Source organism: Tupaia chinensis, unplaced genomic scaffold (genome assembly GCF_000334495.1).
Source record: "Tupaia chinensis unplaced genomic scaffold, TupChi_1.0 Scaffold000320_2, whole genome shotgun sequence".
Lineage (NCBI taxonomy): Eukaryota > Metazoa > Chordata > Mammalia > Scandentia > Tupaiidae > Tupaia > Tupaia belangeri.
The window spans coordinates 2,333,341-2,346,657 of NW_006159814.1; the positions used below are offsets into that span (position 1 = coordinate 2,333,341).

Below are 13,317 nucleotides of genomic sequence, written 5' to 3' on the forward strand. Positions count from 1 at the left end.
CTGGTCCCATCACACAATTTCTTAAATAATTTAACTACTTTCAATAGCAAGTTCAGCTGGTAATTTAATGAAAAGCAGTTTCAAATAGGTAAGGAAATTTGCTTAAAACTAAAAGCCTGGAAACAGGTTTAATATTCTGTTCAAATAGTATGTACATGAACCTATTGACAGCTCAAGACAGGACAAAAAGTCTTAAAACTAAACAACAAAGCCTAGAAGAAAAGCAGCAATATTTTAGTCAAAAGTCACAGAATGCTATTTCACCAATTCAATCTCAGCAACATGGTATTAATTTGTGACTTTGATAAGTAGTTTTGATAGAAAGATAAGGGCTAAAGCACACCTAATGTGGGCTCAAGAGCAAATGGGAGGAAAGATTTAGCAAAAGATAGGATAGACAACTTCTTTTTTTAAAAAAAAAAAAAGTTTTTTTTTTTTTTTTTGCCTTATGGTATGTGCACTTGCTGAGAGAGAGAGAGAAAGAAGTCACCCCTACAGGGTGGGTAACCACACCACAGTCCCTTCTCCTTTATTTTCCTTCTGGGATCTTGGACATGCATGCACGTGCACCCGGCGTGACTTTCAAGCCACGGGGCCCAGAATTCGAACCAGGGTTGGCCATGTGGGAGTCCAGCTCACAGACCAAATGTAGGCTACCATCTGTTTCTGTACGACTCATTAAGAATGGTTTTTAAGGGCCAGCAGGTAGTGTGGTAGTTAAGGGTGTTGGACTCCCACCTGGCTGACCACAAATTGAGTCCCGGACTTGGTGGCTTGCTTTTCTCTCTCTCTCTCTGTATGTGTGTGTGTGTGTGTGTGTATATATCAAGTCAAAATATATAAATAAATAAAGTTAAGTAAAAATAATTATTTAAAGAAAGAATGGTTTTTCTATTTTTTCAATGACTGAAAAAAAAGTCAAGAGAATATCATAATATGAAGTATTGTAAAATTTAAATTTCATTGTTCATAAACTGTTACTGGCATATGGCCGTGCCTTTTTTTTTTTTTCCAAGTTTATTTTATTTCTTCCATGAGCAAAAGAGACAAAGAAAAAAGACAGCACTCTCCACAAGATCCCGACACTGTGATATACCTCCAGCCTCAGCTAGCCCTGGATCATGGGAACATGGATGCCTGGCTTACTCAGGGAGAGGTTTCTATATGCAAACCGGAAAGCTTCCCATGTGGGTCAGCCTCATCGAATATCTAATTCTGCCACTGTGCCCCATGTGGCTCTACACTTATTTTTTTAATGTATTGTCTGTTTTGGGTTTTGTGCTACAACAGTTGAGTTCAGTAGTTGCAATGATTATATAGGGCATTCTCATTGCTTCACAGTGCTGATCAGCACAATATGTCACAGTGATGCATTTATAACTCAACAGCATTTTGGATGTCATATGTACCACCATACCACAGTATTTTAATTACCAGTACATACTTTCATGTTGTGTCAAAACAAGAAGGGAAAAGTGTAACTCAAATGTGTTTTAGAGGCACAGTGAAGTATGGACTATTTTATCAAGTTAGATGGCTAAGCATTGTGTTTGTTGTGCAGTGACACTGTAGTTGTGCTAAAAGAAAACAAAATACATTGACATTATGAGACTAAGCACTCATTTTATATTCCCAATTCATTATGACAGCAACAATCAGAAAAAATGGGAAGTTTAAAATGGAATATCTCATCACAGTAGAATTTCTTCACAAAAATAAAAGGAAGATGAGGCTGCGGAGGACTGGTGGGTAGCATGGTGGTTGAGGCACTGGACACTCCCACATGATGGACCATGGTTCAAGTCCCCGACCTGGTGACTTGCTATCTCACTTTCCTCTCTTTCTCTCTCTCTCTCTATCTCTCGTCAAATTAAAATAAATGGAGCAAATAAAATTAAATAAAATAATTCTTTAAAAAAATGAGACTTCAACCTTATATGAGTTATGCATGGGTTAATGTTAGCCAAGCAGAGAAAACCTTTCATTGATTATTACAGCCAAACTAATGTATACAGAGAGAGAAACTTGCTAAGACTTCTAGCCTTTGGGCGAGAACAACTATTTAAAGAATTGAGGACTTTAGGAATAATATCAACTGTCAGTTAAGACAGCGTCAGTGTTGTAGCACAACACTTAAACCTTTTCCTTAGGGAGCCAGATTCCACATAGCTGACTGTGGTTTGAATCCTAGCCCTCGTGACTTGAAAACAGAAGTTTTTACACTTCTTTTTTTTTTTTGGAGAGTTTTTTGCTGTAGTGCACGTGCTTTCGCCAGAAAGAGAGATACAGAGACAGAAAGTGAGAAATCACCCCCCAGGGGAGATGGCCATGCCACAATCTCTTCTCCTCCATTCTCCTCTCGGGGTCTTGGGCATGCAAGCACACGCACACGACGTGAGTTTAAGCCGCCGGGTCCGGGACTCAGACCGCAGTCGACTACATGGGAGTCCAGCAACATAGCCAGTATGCTTATTTCTGGTCCCAGGTTTCTACACTTCTACCCCAAATCCTTATGGGATGGAGAAATCGAGGAAAAGGGTTTTTAGCATGACCATGTCCCATTGAGGATTGCTTTCTCTCTCTCTTTCGTAAGAGAACACACTCTGACAATAATAATAATAATAATTAAAAAAAAAAACAGAATGACAAGTAATTTCGAGTTGTTTTTGTAGATTTGTTTTCCAAAGTGAATGAAGAATTATCCTAGATGTATATTCTCTCCTTGCAGACTCATGGAAGCTTGATCTTTTCTTTTTTTAAATAATTATTTAACTTTATATATATGCATACATATATATATATATACACACACACACATACGTATGTGTGTATATATAAATATGTATTTTTTTTTAAGTTGACCCGAGAGGGACAGAGAGAGAGAGAGTGCGTGTGCAAGAGAGGGAAAGTGAGAAAACAAGCCACCAGGTCCAGGACTTGAACCACAGTTGGCTATGTGGGAGTCCAGCTCCCTTAACCACCGTGCCACATGCTGGCCCTAGTCTTGTTTTCTTTATAATATATGAAATTAAATGAACATATTTTATTTATTCTTATTCTTCCAAAATATTACCTGTTCTAAATAACACCAGGGATACTGTTTGTCCCCAAGTTTTAGAATACCATCTGCCACATAGTGGATTCTGAATGAATATTTGTCGTAAATATGTAATCCTTGATTCTTTTTAGAGATTTTTGCTATAGGGCGCATGTGCTCGCCAGAAAGACAGAGACAGAGAGACAGAAAGCAAGAAATCACCCCCTCCCCCAGGGGGGATGGCCATGCTGCAATCCCTTCTCCACCATTCTCCTCTTTGGATCTCGGGCACGCATACACACGCGCTTGGCGTGAGTTTAAGTCACCGGGTCCGGGACTCGAACTGCGATCAACTGCATGGGAGTACAGCAACATAGTACACCAACTGCTGGTCCCATTCCTTTTTTAGAAATCCTTGATTCTTATGTCCTCCTTAAATATGGTCACTCAACAAGTTTGTGTATTTCATTATTGAAGTTTTATTTTTTCTTCAATTTCACCTTTGCATCTTTGAAAAAGTTCATTTTTTCTTTGTTTAGAAAGGATTTTTAATTTTTATTTATTCATTAATTTAATTTGACCTGAGAGAGACAAAGTGAGAAAGCAAGCCATCAGGTCCAGGACTTGAACCGTGGTCGGCTATGTGGGAGTGTCCAGCGCCTTAACTACACCATTTTATTTATTTTACGAGAGCATATGTGCATGTATGAGAGAGTAACAGGCACTCTTGACAGGGTCTCCTCAGCTGTGATCTTCCAACAGTGCTTCAACTGATTAGGATCTTGGGCATGCACAAGCTCAGCCATCTATCTTGTCAACCTGGGATCTGAACCACTGGTTGGCCATGTCACTTATGGTGCTGGAGTTCAGTGCACTATTGTCTACACCTTGGAAATGAGACCATTTTTCTTAGTGCTACAATAAAATGATCTTTGGAATAAACTATCAGTGATCTTCCTAATCTTAATTTTTATGTTATTTGTATCCTATCCTGGTATTTTGTTATTAATTGGAGTTAAAAGGTACTTCTTTTGTAATTAGTTATAACTGTACATCTTAGAATACATTGGGTTATGAAGAAAGAAACAGTGACCACCCCTTGTATGATCATATATTGGTTAAATATGTGTAGAGTCTAAAGATTGTTCACATTTAAAGGAGGAGTAAGAAATTATTGATTAGGGTTGAAGGAAGAATTGACTAATCTGGGATTGTCACTAGTCATTTCACATGTAAAACACAGAATTGAAGTTAGGAAGGCCTCATGTTAAATAAAGTCAGCAGGGCTATTATGGGTATTTATCGTCTATCCCACAGACTCTAGCTAAGACCCAATTTGAGTTTTCTGTGTATGGAGCATGGAGGTCTAGTAACATCCAACATCTAAGATAAGTTTAGAAAACATCAACTTTTTTCCCCCTAAAGAATTATTTATTTATTTAATTTTATGTGTCTTTTTTTTTTTTTTTTAATTTTGACCAGAGAGGGCCCAGCAGGTGGCGTAGTGGTTGAGGTGCTGGACACTCCCACATGGCCGACCATGGTTCAAGTCCTGGACCTGGTGGCTTGCTTGCTCTCTCTCTCTCTCTCTCTCTCTCTAGTCAAAGTAAAAGAAATGAATTAATTAATAAAGTTAAATAAATAATTAAAAATAAATGAATATTTTTAAAAAAAATTTTGACCAGAGAGATATAGAGAGAAAGCTAAAGTAAGAAATGAAGCCACCAGGTCCAGAACTTGAACTGTTGTTGGCCATGTGGGGAGTCCATTACCCCAACCACCATGCCACCTGCCGACTCCTCTGTTTTTTTTATTGTGTTTTGTTTTTGTTTTTTAAGAGAGATTTTTGCTATAAGGTGTGTGCACTCACTGGAGAGAGAAAGAGAGAGACAGAAGATGAGAAATCACCCCCCCAGGGGTAAATGGCAATCTCTTCTCCATTCTCCTCTTGGGATTTTGGGTATGCACACACTTGTGTCCGAAGTGAGTTTTAAGTCTCTATGTCCAGGACTTGAGCCATGGCTGACTATGTGGGAGTCCAACAACATAACTATTACACCATCTGCTAGTTAGGTATTTTTAAAAAATTATTATTTAAATAGGGTGCATACACTAACAGAAAGAAACAGAGGGAAGGGAATGAGAAATACTCTCTTGCCTAGGGGAATGCCCACCACAATCCCCTCTCCTTCAGTCTCCTTTTAGGATTTTGGGCATGTACACACATGCACCTGAAGTGATTCTCAAGCTGCTGAGTCTAAGACTAGAACCACACAGTTGGCCATGTGGGATCCAGTGCCCTAACCTCCATTCCACCTGCTAGTCTGTGGAAAACATCTTCTAGTGAATGCAAATGCACCATAAGCATATGAAAATCAGGCTACAAATAGTATTCATAGACCAAGAACTGGGTCTGCTACATTACTACTTTCAGTAAGTATTCAGCTTTAAGATCTTAGGATTAGGGTGAACATGAATGAATAGTTCTGAGTATTTGGGAAATGAACATCTGCTGGTTAGACTTTATCATTAAGTGCTTGAGTAGTTCAAGATTGGACCCTTGGCCAGATGAACTAAGAAAACTAGAGTGATAGAACTGTGAGTTCCACAGAAAGTCATCAGCCAGAGACAGTTACACCTGTTAGCCTGAAGTCTGTATTAGGACAGCTGAATTTAAGGCAGTAGAGCATTGAACTTTTGGATTTCAAATGAGTTGTCTGTAGTCTTCCTCAAGACTTTTCTTAAGAGCCTATTTAGGGCTCTAAACCTCATGCAACTAGAGCCAGGGATCCTTTCTCAACCCCACAGGCTGTTATATAACACATTATTCTAGCGCAGGACTTTATCTCTCATCTGGTATACTGCAATACTCTTAAAATTCCCCTCCCCCCCAGTCTTGCCCTTATTGAATTTATTTTGCATATATTCTCTGAATTTGTTTACTTAAATGGAAGTTTGAGTATATTGCTTTATATGCCTTAATTTTGTTTTATGGCTCCCAATTCATAGTAGTAGTTTTTGTCATAGGGTGTGTGTGCATGCTGGAGAAGAGACACAGAGAGAGAGAGAGAAAATGAGAAATCACCCATGCATGGGAGATGGCCACATCACAGTCTCCTTCATTCTCCTCCTGGAATTTTGACCATACACACACATGTGCCTTTTGTTTATTTTTGAGTTGCTGGGTCTGAGACCCAAACCACAGTTGGCCAAATTGGGAATCCGTTGCCTTAAATACTATACCACTTGCTGGTCCCCATAGTATTTTTTAAAAATAATTATTTTTATTTAACTTTATTTGTTTGCTTATTTTTAATTTGACCAGAAAGGGACAGAGTGCGAGAGAGAGAGAAAGCAAGAAAGCAAGCTGCCCGACCCATTACTTAAACCGTGGTTGGCCATGGGGAAGTCCAGCACCCTTAACCACCACGCCACCTGTCAGCCCCCCACTTTATATTTTTAGCATTGTGTTTCTCAGTTCCCAGCAGATTCTATAGGACTCCTCACAAACTGCATTATGGAAGAGCAGAGTAGATGAGGTTCGAGATTTTGCCCAACACAGTTCATCTCCCTTAGAGTAGTTTCTTTCATCTCTTTTACATATTGAGCTGTTTTAAACTTTAATGTGGAAAAGGTGTTTGATGATCAGATAATAATTTTATAACTACTGTCCAACAGGTAGTTTGGGCTCCTTAAATAGTTTGGGACTCTTCATTTTCTTCTGCTAATCTTTACTACAAGCTTAATACTCCAGTATACAGAATTTATATACAGCTCTACTCTGCCTTTGTTTTTATATATTACTCATTCACCTATAATATTCTTTCTTTCATTCTCTGTTATCTGGCTAACTCCTACTCTTTATTTTAGGCATTTTTCAAGTGTCGTCATGTCTGGAAAGCCTGTCTATTTCCTTCCCCGGCAGGCTTGAGTTAGGTATCCTTGTTAGTATTCCAAAAACTCTGTTCTTATTTCTCTTATTGTATTTTTGGGAATTATTTTTGTTATTGTTTCTGTTTCATTTGCTAATTTTAACTCCTTATGAGCAAGGACTATATTTTAAAGTTATCTTTATGTATCCCCAGGAATACTATAGAGCCTGATGTGTGGTAGATACAATTATTTGTGCAGTAAATTAATTAATTGTTGTCTGTATCTTTCTGGTACATTACACAGTAAATATGTAACCTAAAACTAAATGTATTTATGTGAACCCTGTACAGAAATTTACTCTCTGTTGCCTGAGTTTGTTGGTCATAATGTACCCAAACATTTGAGTTTAAATGTGCATTTTAAAAGACAAGAATATTAATGCAGCTTTTAGTACGATCTAGAATTTAAGTTTAGTAGCTGTTCTGTATTTTGTACAACTCTGAAATGTGAAGCTTTTCCATGTAATCTCATGCCAATGTTGACCCAAGTGGATTAAAATAGCCCTTTTTTAATCTATGACCAAATTAGGAATTAGAATATCTATCCAGTGGGGATTTGTAAATTATTGTAGTTTGTAGCATGACAGGTTTATATAAATAATTGCAGTGATTCCCACTGTGTGTTTTAACTTAAAATCTAGGTTCAAACAGAGAAATGTAATGGCGTAAGTACTAAAGATTGCCAGTTGGAAAATTTATTGTGATTCTTTAGCATTTTTTATCTTTTTAAAGGGATCAACAAAACTGATAATTGATTTAAAAAAAGATTTCATTTACCTAAAATATCTACCTGTGTTCCTTAAATTCAAATTTAATGTTTATTTAAACTGCTAGGCTTTTATTTGTAGTATATATGTTTTTAAAACATTCTGTTAAGTCAAATTTTAACTTTAAAAATTTCTAATAGCTACAGTGAAGTCATCCCAGAATTTTCTTTTAAAGTTCTTAGTACATTGAAGATTTCTCTGTTTTATAACTTGAAGTTTAACTATATATCCACTAATACTTAATGAAGATTTTGGTTTTTCATTGTGTTTCTCAAGAACTTAAATGTAAAATAAATAGTGTTGGTTATAATGCTTTAGTGTCTTAAAATTACAAACTTTTCTTTTTATACAGATAAAGACACAATAAATAAAATTAGAGACTTACGTATGAAAGCTGAAGATTATGAAGTAGTGAAGGTGATTGGCAGAGGTGCATTTGGAGAAGTTCAGTTGGTAGGTTATTTTAATGAGGTTAAGAACTTTTATAAATTAAAAAAAATTCACTCATGTGTTTAATATGTTATTTGGGAAAATACTGTTTTTGATAGATCTTGCTTTAAATTTCTCTAGACATTTTTGCCTGAGGGTATGAAAGCCTAGGTTCAACTCCACCAGTAGTGCAAAATGTTTTCCCAAGCACCCCTGGGTAGAGTAGTCTCACATATCAGAAGAGAACTCTGGGGGCCGCAGATGGCATGGTGGTTAAGGCGCTGATCCTACATTGCTGACTCCACCATTTGTATCCCAGACTCAGTGGCTTGAAAACCATGCTGTGTGCATAAGTGAATATCCATTATCCTTTCAGGAGAATGGAGAAGGGATTACAGAAGGGCTGTTCTCTCCCGTACCCCCAAGGGTAATTTTTCACTTGCCCTCTTTCTGTATCTCTTTCTCGTTCCTGCAAAGTGCACACACCCTATAGCAAAAATCTTAAAAGAAAAAAAAAAAAAGAAGAAAAATGTCCTAATACTAGATCACCTAAGATGCTATGGAATAGCTTTGTTTTTTCTTTTTTGGTTTGTTTGTTTTTTGAATAGAGGTTTTTGCTATAAGGTGCGTGCACTTGCTGGAAAGAGAAACAGAAAGTGAGAAATCACCACCTATGGGGGATGGCCATAATATAATCTCTTCTCCTCCATTCTCTTCTTGGGATCTTGGGCACGCACATACGTGTGCCCAGCATGAGTTAAGCCGCCAGGTCCGAGACTCGAACCACGATCGACTACGTGGGAGTCTAGTGACATAACCATGACGCCATCTGCTGGTCCTGGAATAGTAAGCTTTATAAATAGAAAGCAGCATACCTGGCAGGGGGTGGGAGGATTGTGTTATAATATGGGAAATAGAGTCTTTTCATTAACATTGCTTCTGATAATTAAAGCCTTGACATTAGCAAATTGAGATAATTCAACATCAGAGAAATAAAAATAGCTGAAAAAAAGTTAAATTATTTAACAAGTATTAAATCATTTAATAAATTATTCTGTGAAATTTTGAACTGTACAAATTCATTATTTTTCATTTTCTGTTTTAAAGGTTAGGCATAAATCTACCAGGAAAGTATATGCTATGAAGCTTCTCAGCAAATTTGAAATGATTAAGAGATCTGATTCTGCTTTTTTCTGGGAAGAAAGGGACATTATGGCTTTTGCTAACAGTCCTTGGGTTGTTCAGGTATGATTTTGCTGCTGTTTCGTTATTGTTGTACTAGTTTGTAACTAAATATATCAGAAAAGTTTAGTTTGTTTTTTAGAACAGCAATAGAAGATTTATTGATAATTACATAATTGCTTAATATATTATTATTTTTTAATCATAAAATTTAATTTTATTGAATCAGCTGTAAAAGGAAAGTAAAGCCAAAGCAAAATGATAGCGTCCATAGAGTTTTAAATATAGAAAATTTAAAGAACCTGCTTTGATTTGAGGGAAGTCACATATTAGTATATATATTTTAAATTTTTTATGAAACATATTTTAATTAATTAATTTACATTAATTCCCTGAGCGTCATCACAGAATACAAAATGAGATTTCCTATCCAGAATATACTGCATAGTGGCTTAATCATACATGTTATCGTCAATAATTTTTTCCTTTTACCCCATTTCTGACTCTCTGCTATATTTTATTTATTTAAAATATTTCTTCCATTAGAGGGAAGGGGGAAAGACTGGCATCCCCAGCAGGATCTTCATGCCATGAATCACCTACTGGCCTCAGCCAACCCAGATCATGGGCACGTGCACACCCAATATGCATAGGGAGGCGCAAGGACAATAATTTGTGACCTTTCCTTGTGGGACCAATTGTGTTACCTCTATGCCACTTTTTGGTCTATGTACTTAAACTTTAGTTACTTTTATTTAATTTTGAAGCTTATTATGTTCCTTCCTCAACATGAAATCCTCTTATGTAACTCTGTATTTATCTGTTAGTCTCTCTTATTTTTTGGAGAAAAGAGAATGGGGGAAATGAAAAAGGGAACAGAGTTCTGTTCTAAATAGTGCTGTATTGGCTCAAAGTTTTCAGTAGAACAAAAAACACACTAGGAGTCAGTAGTTGTTGGTTCTAGTCTAGACTCCATTGTCCTATCTGTGAAGCTTGGCTAAGTTACTTAACTTCACTGGGCCACAAGTTTCCTTACTCATAAATGTGAAAGTTATTTTTGATTGGTTATTTTGAGTGTGGAGGTACCATAGATAAAATCTTGATTAGATTGGGTAGATTATAATTCCAAATTTTCTACCTTTCTTCAACTACAACAGCTCATTGTTTTTTTGGTCTTAGGTATTAGGGCCCTTAATTTAAGTGAGATCTCATATGCAGGAGGTAAACTAGGCTAGACCATTTCTAAATTCCTAATGTATTAATAATTTGTGATTTACTCATTTTCAGTATATAGTAAAGACAGTCTTTAATAAGCATACTAGTTATTGGACTAAAAATGATAGGGAAAATGTTGAAGATTTATATAATACCTTTTAAGCCTGAAATGTATGTTTTGTTTTTATTTACAGTGTAGATCAGGGTTTCCTGGTCTTGGTACTGTTGGCATGTTGAACCAAATAATTCTTTATAGTTAGGGACTCTCCTGTGCATTATTCTAATTACTGGTATTCATACCTGGGATATTTGGCAGCATCCTTGGCCTCTACCTAGGAAACCAGCAGCAAGCCTTTCCACCCTATACACCATTTGTAACAATCAAAAATATGTTTAGACATTGTTGAATGGTGCTTTGGTAGTGGTGGTTGGGGGTGGACATTATAACCTCAGGTTGACGATCACTGATATATAAATGTGCAGTGTTCCGTTTCAGAATGAGAAGATATATGTTGTCATTGTTAGTTTCAGGGATAAATTCATGACTTAAGTATCTGAAGCTTTATTTATCTTGATATATTGTCTACAAATAGGATAAACTACATCAAATTAACAACATTTCTTTAATTATGGGGTCTAAAATCACAAATGATTTACTTTACTCTGGGATAGCCATGAAATGTCACTTGGTTTCTTTTTTAAGACAGATTTTTTTTTTATAGAGGTTTTTTTTTTTTTTTTTTTTTTTTTTGGCTATAGGGCACATGCCTTCACCAGAAAGACAGAGAGAAATTTAGTAATTTTAATTAAAAATATATATATTTTTGGAGGGAGGAGAAAGAATAAGAAACCAAGTGACAGGACCAGCAGTTAGCGTAATGGCTATGTCGCTGAACTCCCATGTACCTGACCGTGCTTTGAGTCCTGGACCCGGTGGCTTAAACTCACGCCAGGTGCGTGCGTGTGTGCGTCCCCAGGATCCTGAGAGGCAACTGGAGGAGAAGGGATTGCAGCGTGGCCACCCCACACCCCCCTCACCCCTACACCCCATCCCCCCTCCCCCCGCGTCTCCCTGTCTCTGTCTTTCTGGTGAGCACACATGCCCTTTAGCAAAAATATCTAAAAAAAAAAAAAATTTTTTTTAAATTTAAAAATAAAAATAAGAGAAAAAATATGTAAACATCTAAGTAAATTAGATTCCCCCCCCCCCAGGGCTTATTTTAATTTTAAGATTTATTTAATTCTAAATTCCTTGTATCTACTTAAAATGTCCTTTTGTAAATTGTTCTTTTTACTTTAGCCCTGGTCTCACATAATATATTTATGCATGATACTTTTGCCAATATCATATTAAAGTATTTTATTCTTCCTACTTTGACTCTGGATGCTGCCTTCTTCCAATTTCTTTTGTTAACTGTAACAAAGAAAAACTGCTCTTTTTCCCACTGACTGCTATCATTTATTGAGCATCTATTGCACTAAGTGCTGTTTTATATTCAATAATCTTCTTAATAACTGAGAAAGATTTAATGCCTGTTAAATATACCCCACATTCATGATTTTGTTTATTAAACATTTATTAAGCACTTATTAACTGCTAAGCACCCAGATGCTGACTTACTGAGCAGCCGTCAGTCTCAGATATGTAAATTGCTTTGTGACATTTGTTTCTTTTTTTTTTTCTTTTTCTGAACTGTGTTTATAATTTCTGTTAATTGCTTAACATTTCTGAGTCCCCATTTGCTAAAGTCATACAGCTAAGAGGGAATAGCTGAAACAGCCCAATTTATCAAACTTACTGAGAATTTAGTTATTGATATAAATGTAACAGTAAACTCCACTCATGTACAAGTTAAATTGGAAGTAGACACACACACACACACACACACACACACACATTTTTTTTTTAAAGGTTTTTGCCTTAGGGTGCATGCCTTCACCAGTCAGGGACAGAGAGAGGCAGCAAGAGAGAAAGTGAAATAGGATGGCCATGCTGGAATCCCTTCTCCATCCTCTCCTAGAATTTTGGGCATGTGTGTACATGAGTACAGCATGATTTTCAAGCCACCAAATCAACCGTGGTCTGCCATGTGGGAGTCCAGTGCCATACCTACTATGGCACCTGCTGGCCCTGAGATTTGTATGTTTTTAAATTGAAATTATTATAACAACAACAAAAAAAAAACAAACAACTTGGTATAAAAAAACATTTAAAATAGTATAGAAAGTTATGAACAAAAAAAATGTTTCCATCTAATTCTTCAGAATAACTACTTTCTAGTTCCTTTGCATATACAGGTGTCTTTGTGACATTTATGTTTCTTTTTTTTCTTTTTCTGAATGGTGTTTACGATTACTGTTCCACAATTTGATATTTTACTTAAGCCTTATATTAGCATTTTTGCCAGTTTTTAAATGAAACAATTTTACTTAATCTTAACAAATGCACTTTTTGTATTTGTGTAGCTTTTTTATGCATTCCAAGATGATCGTTATCTCTACATGGTGATGGAATACATGCCTGGTGGAGATCTTGTAAACTTAATGAGCAACTATGATGTGCCTGAAAAATGGGCACGATTTTATACTGCAGAAGTAGTTCTTGCATTGGATGCAATCCATTCCATGGGTTTTATTCATAGGTAAGGATAAACATACTTTTAACTTTTCTCATTTGTTGAAAGAGTACTTGAAAAGGACATAAATATTTTTGATTAATATTTCCCACTCTAAATTTACCCATTTTCATACATGA

General features: G+C 36.3%; 1 protein-coding gene across 1 annotated transcript in view; it reads left to right on the top strand.

Annotated features, from left to right (window-relative positions):
- The window catches only part of ROCK1 (Rho associated coiled-coil containing protein kinase 1), a 175,404-nt gene that overhangs the window by 57,740 nt on the left and 104,347 nt on the right, over nucleotides 1-13,317 (top strand). Inside the window, 3 exon segments of the mRNA XM_014588990.2 lie at nucleotides 8,089-8,189; nucleotides 9,273-9,410; nucleotides 13,029-13,204. Of these exon segments, the coding sequence (XP_014444476.1) occupies nucleotides 8,089-8,189; nucleotides 9,273-9,410; nucleotides 13,029-13,204 (415 nt within the window).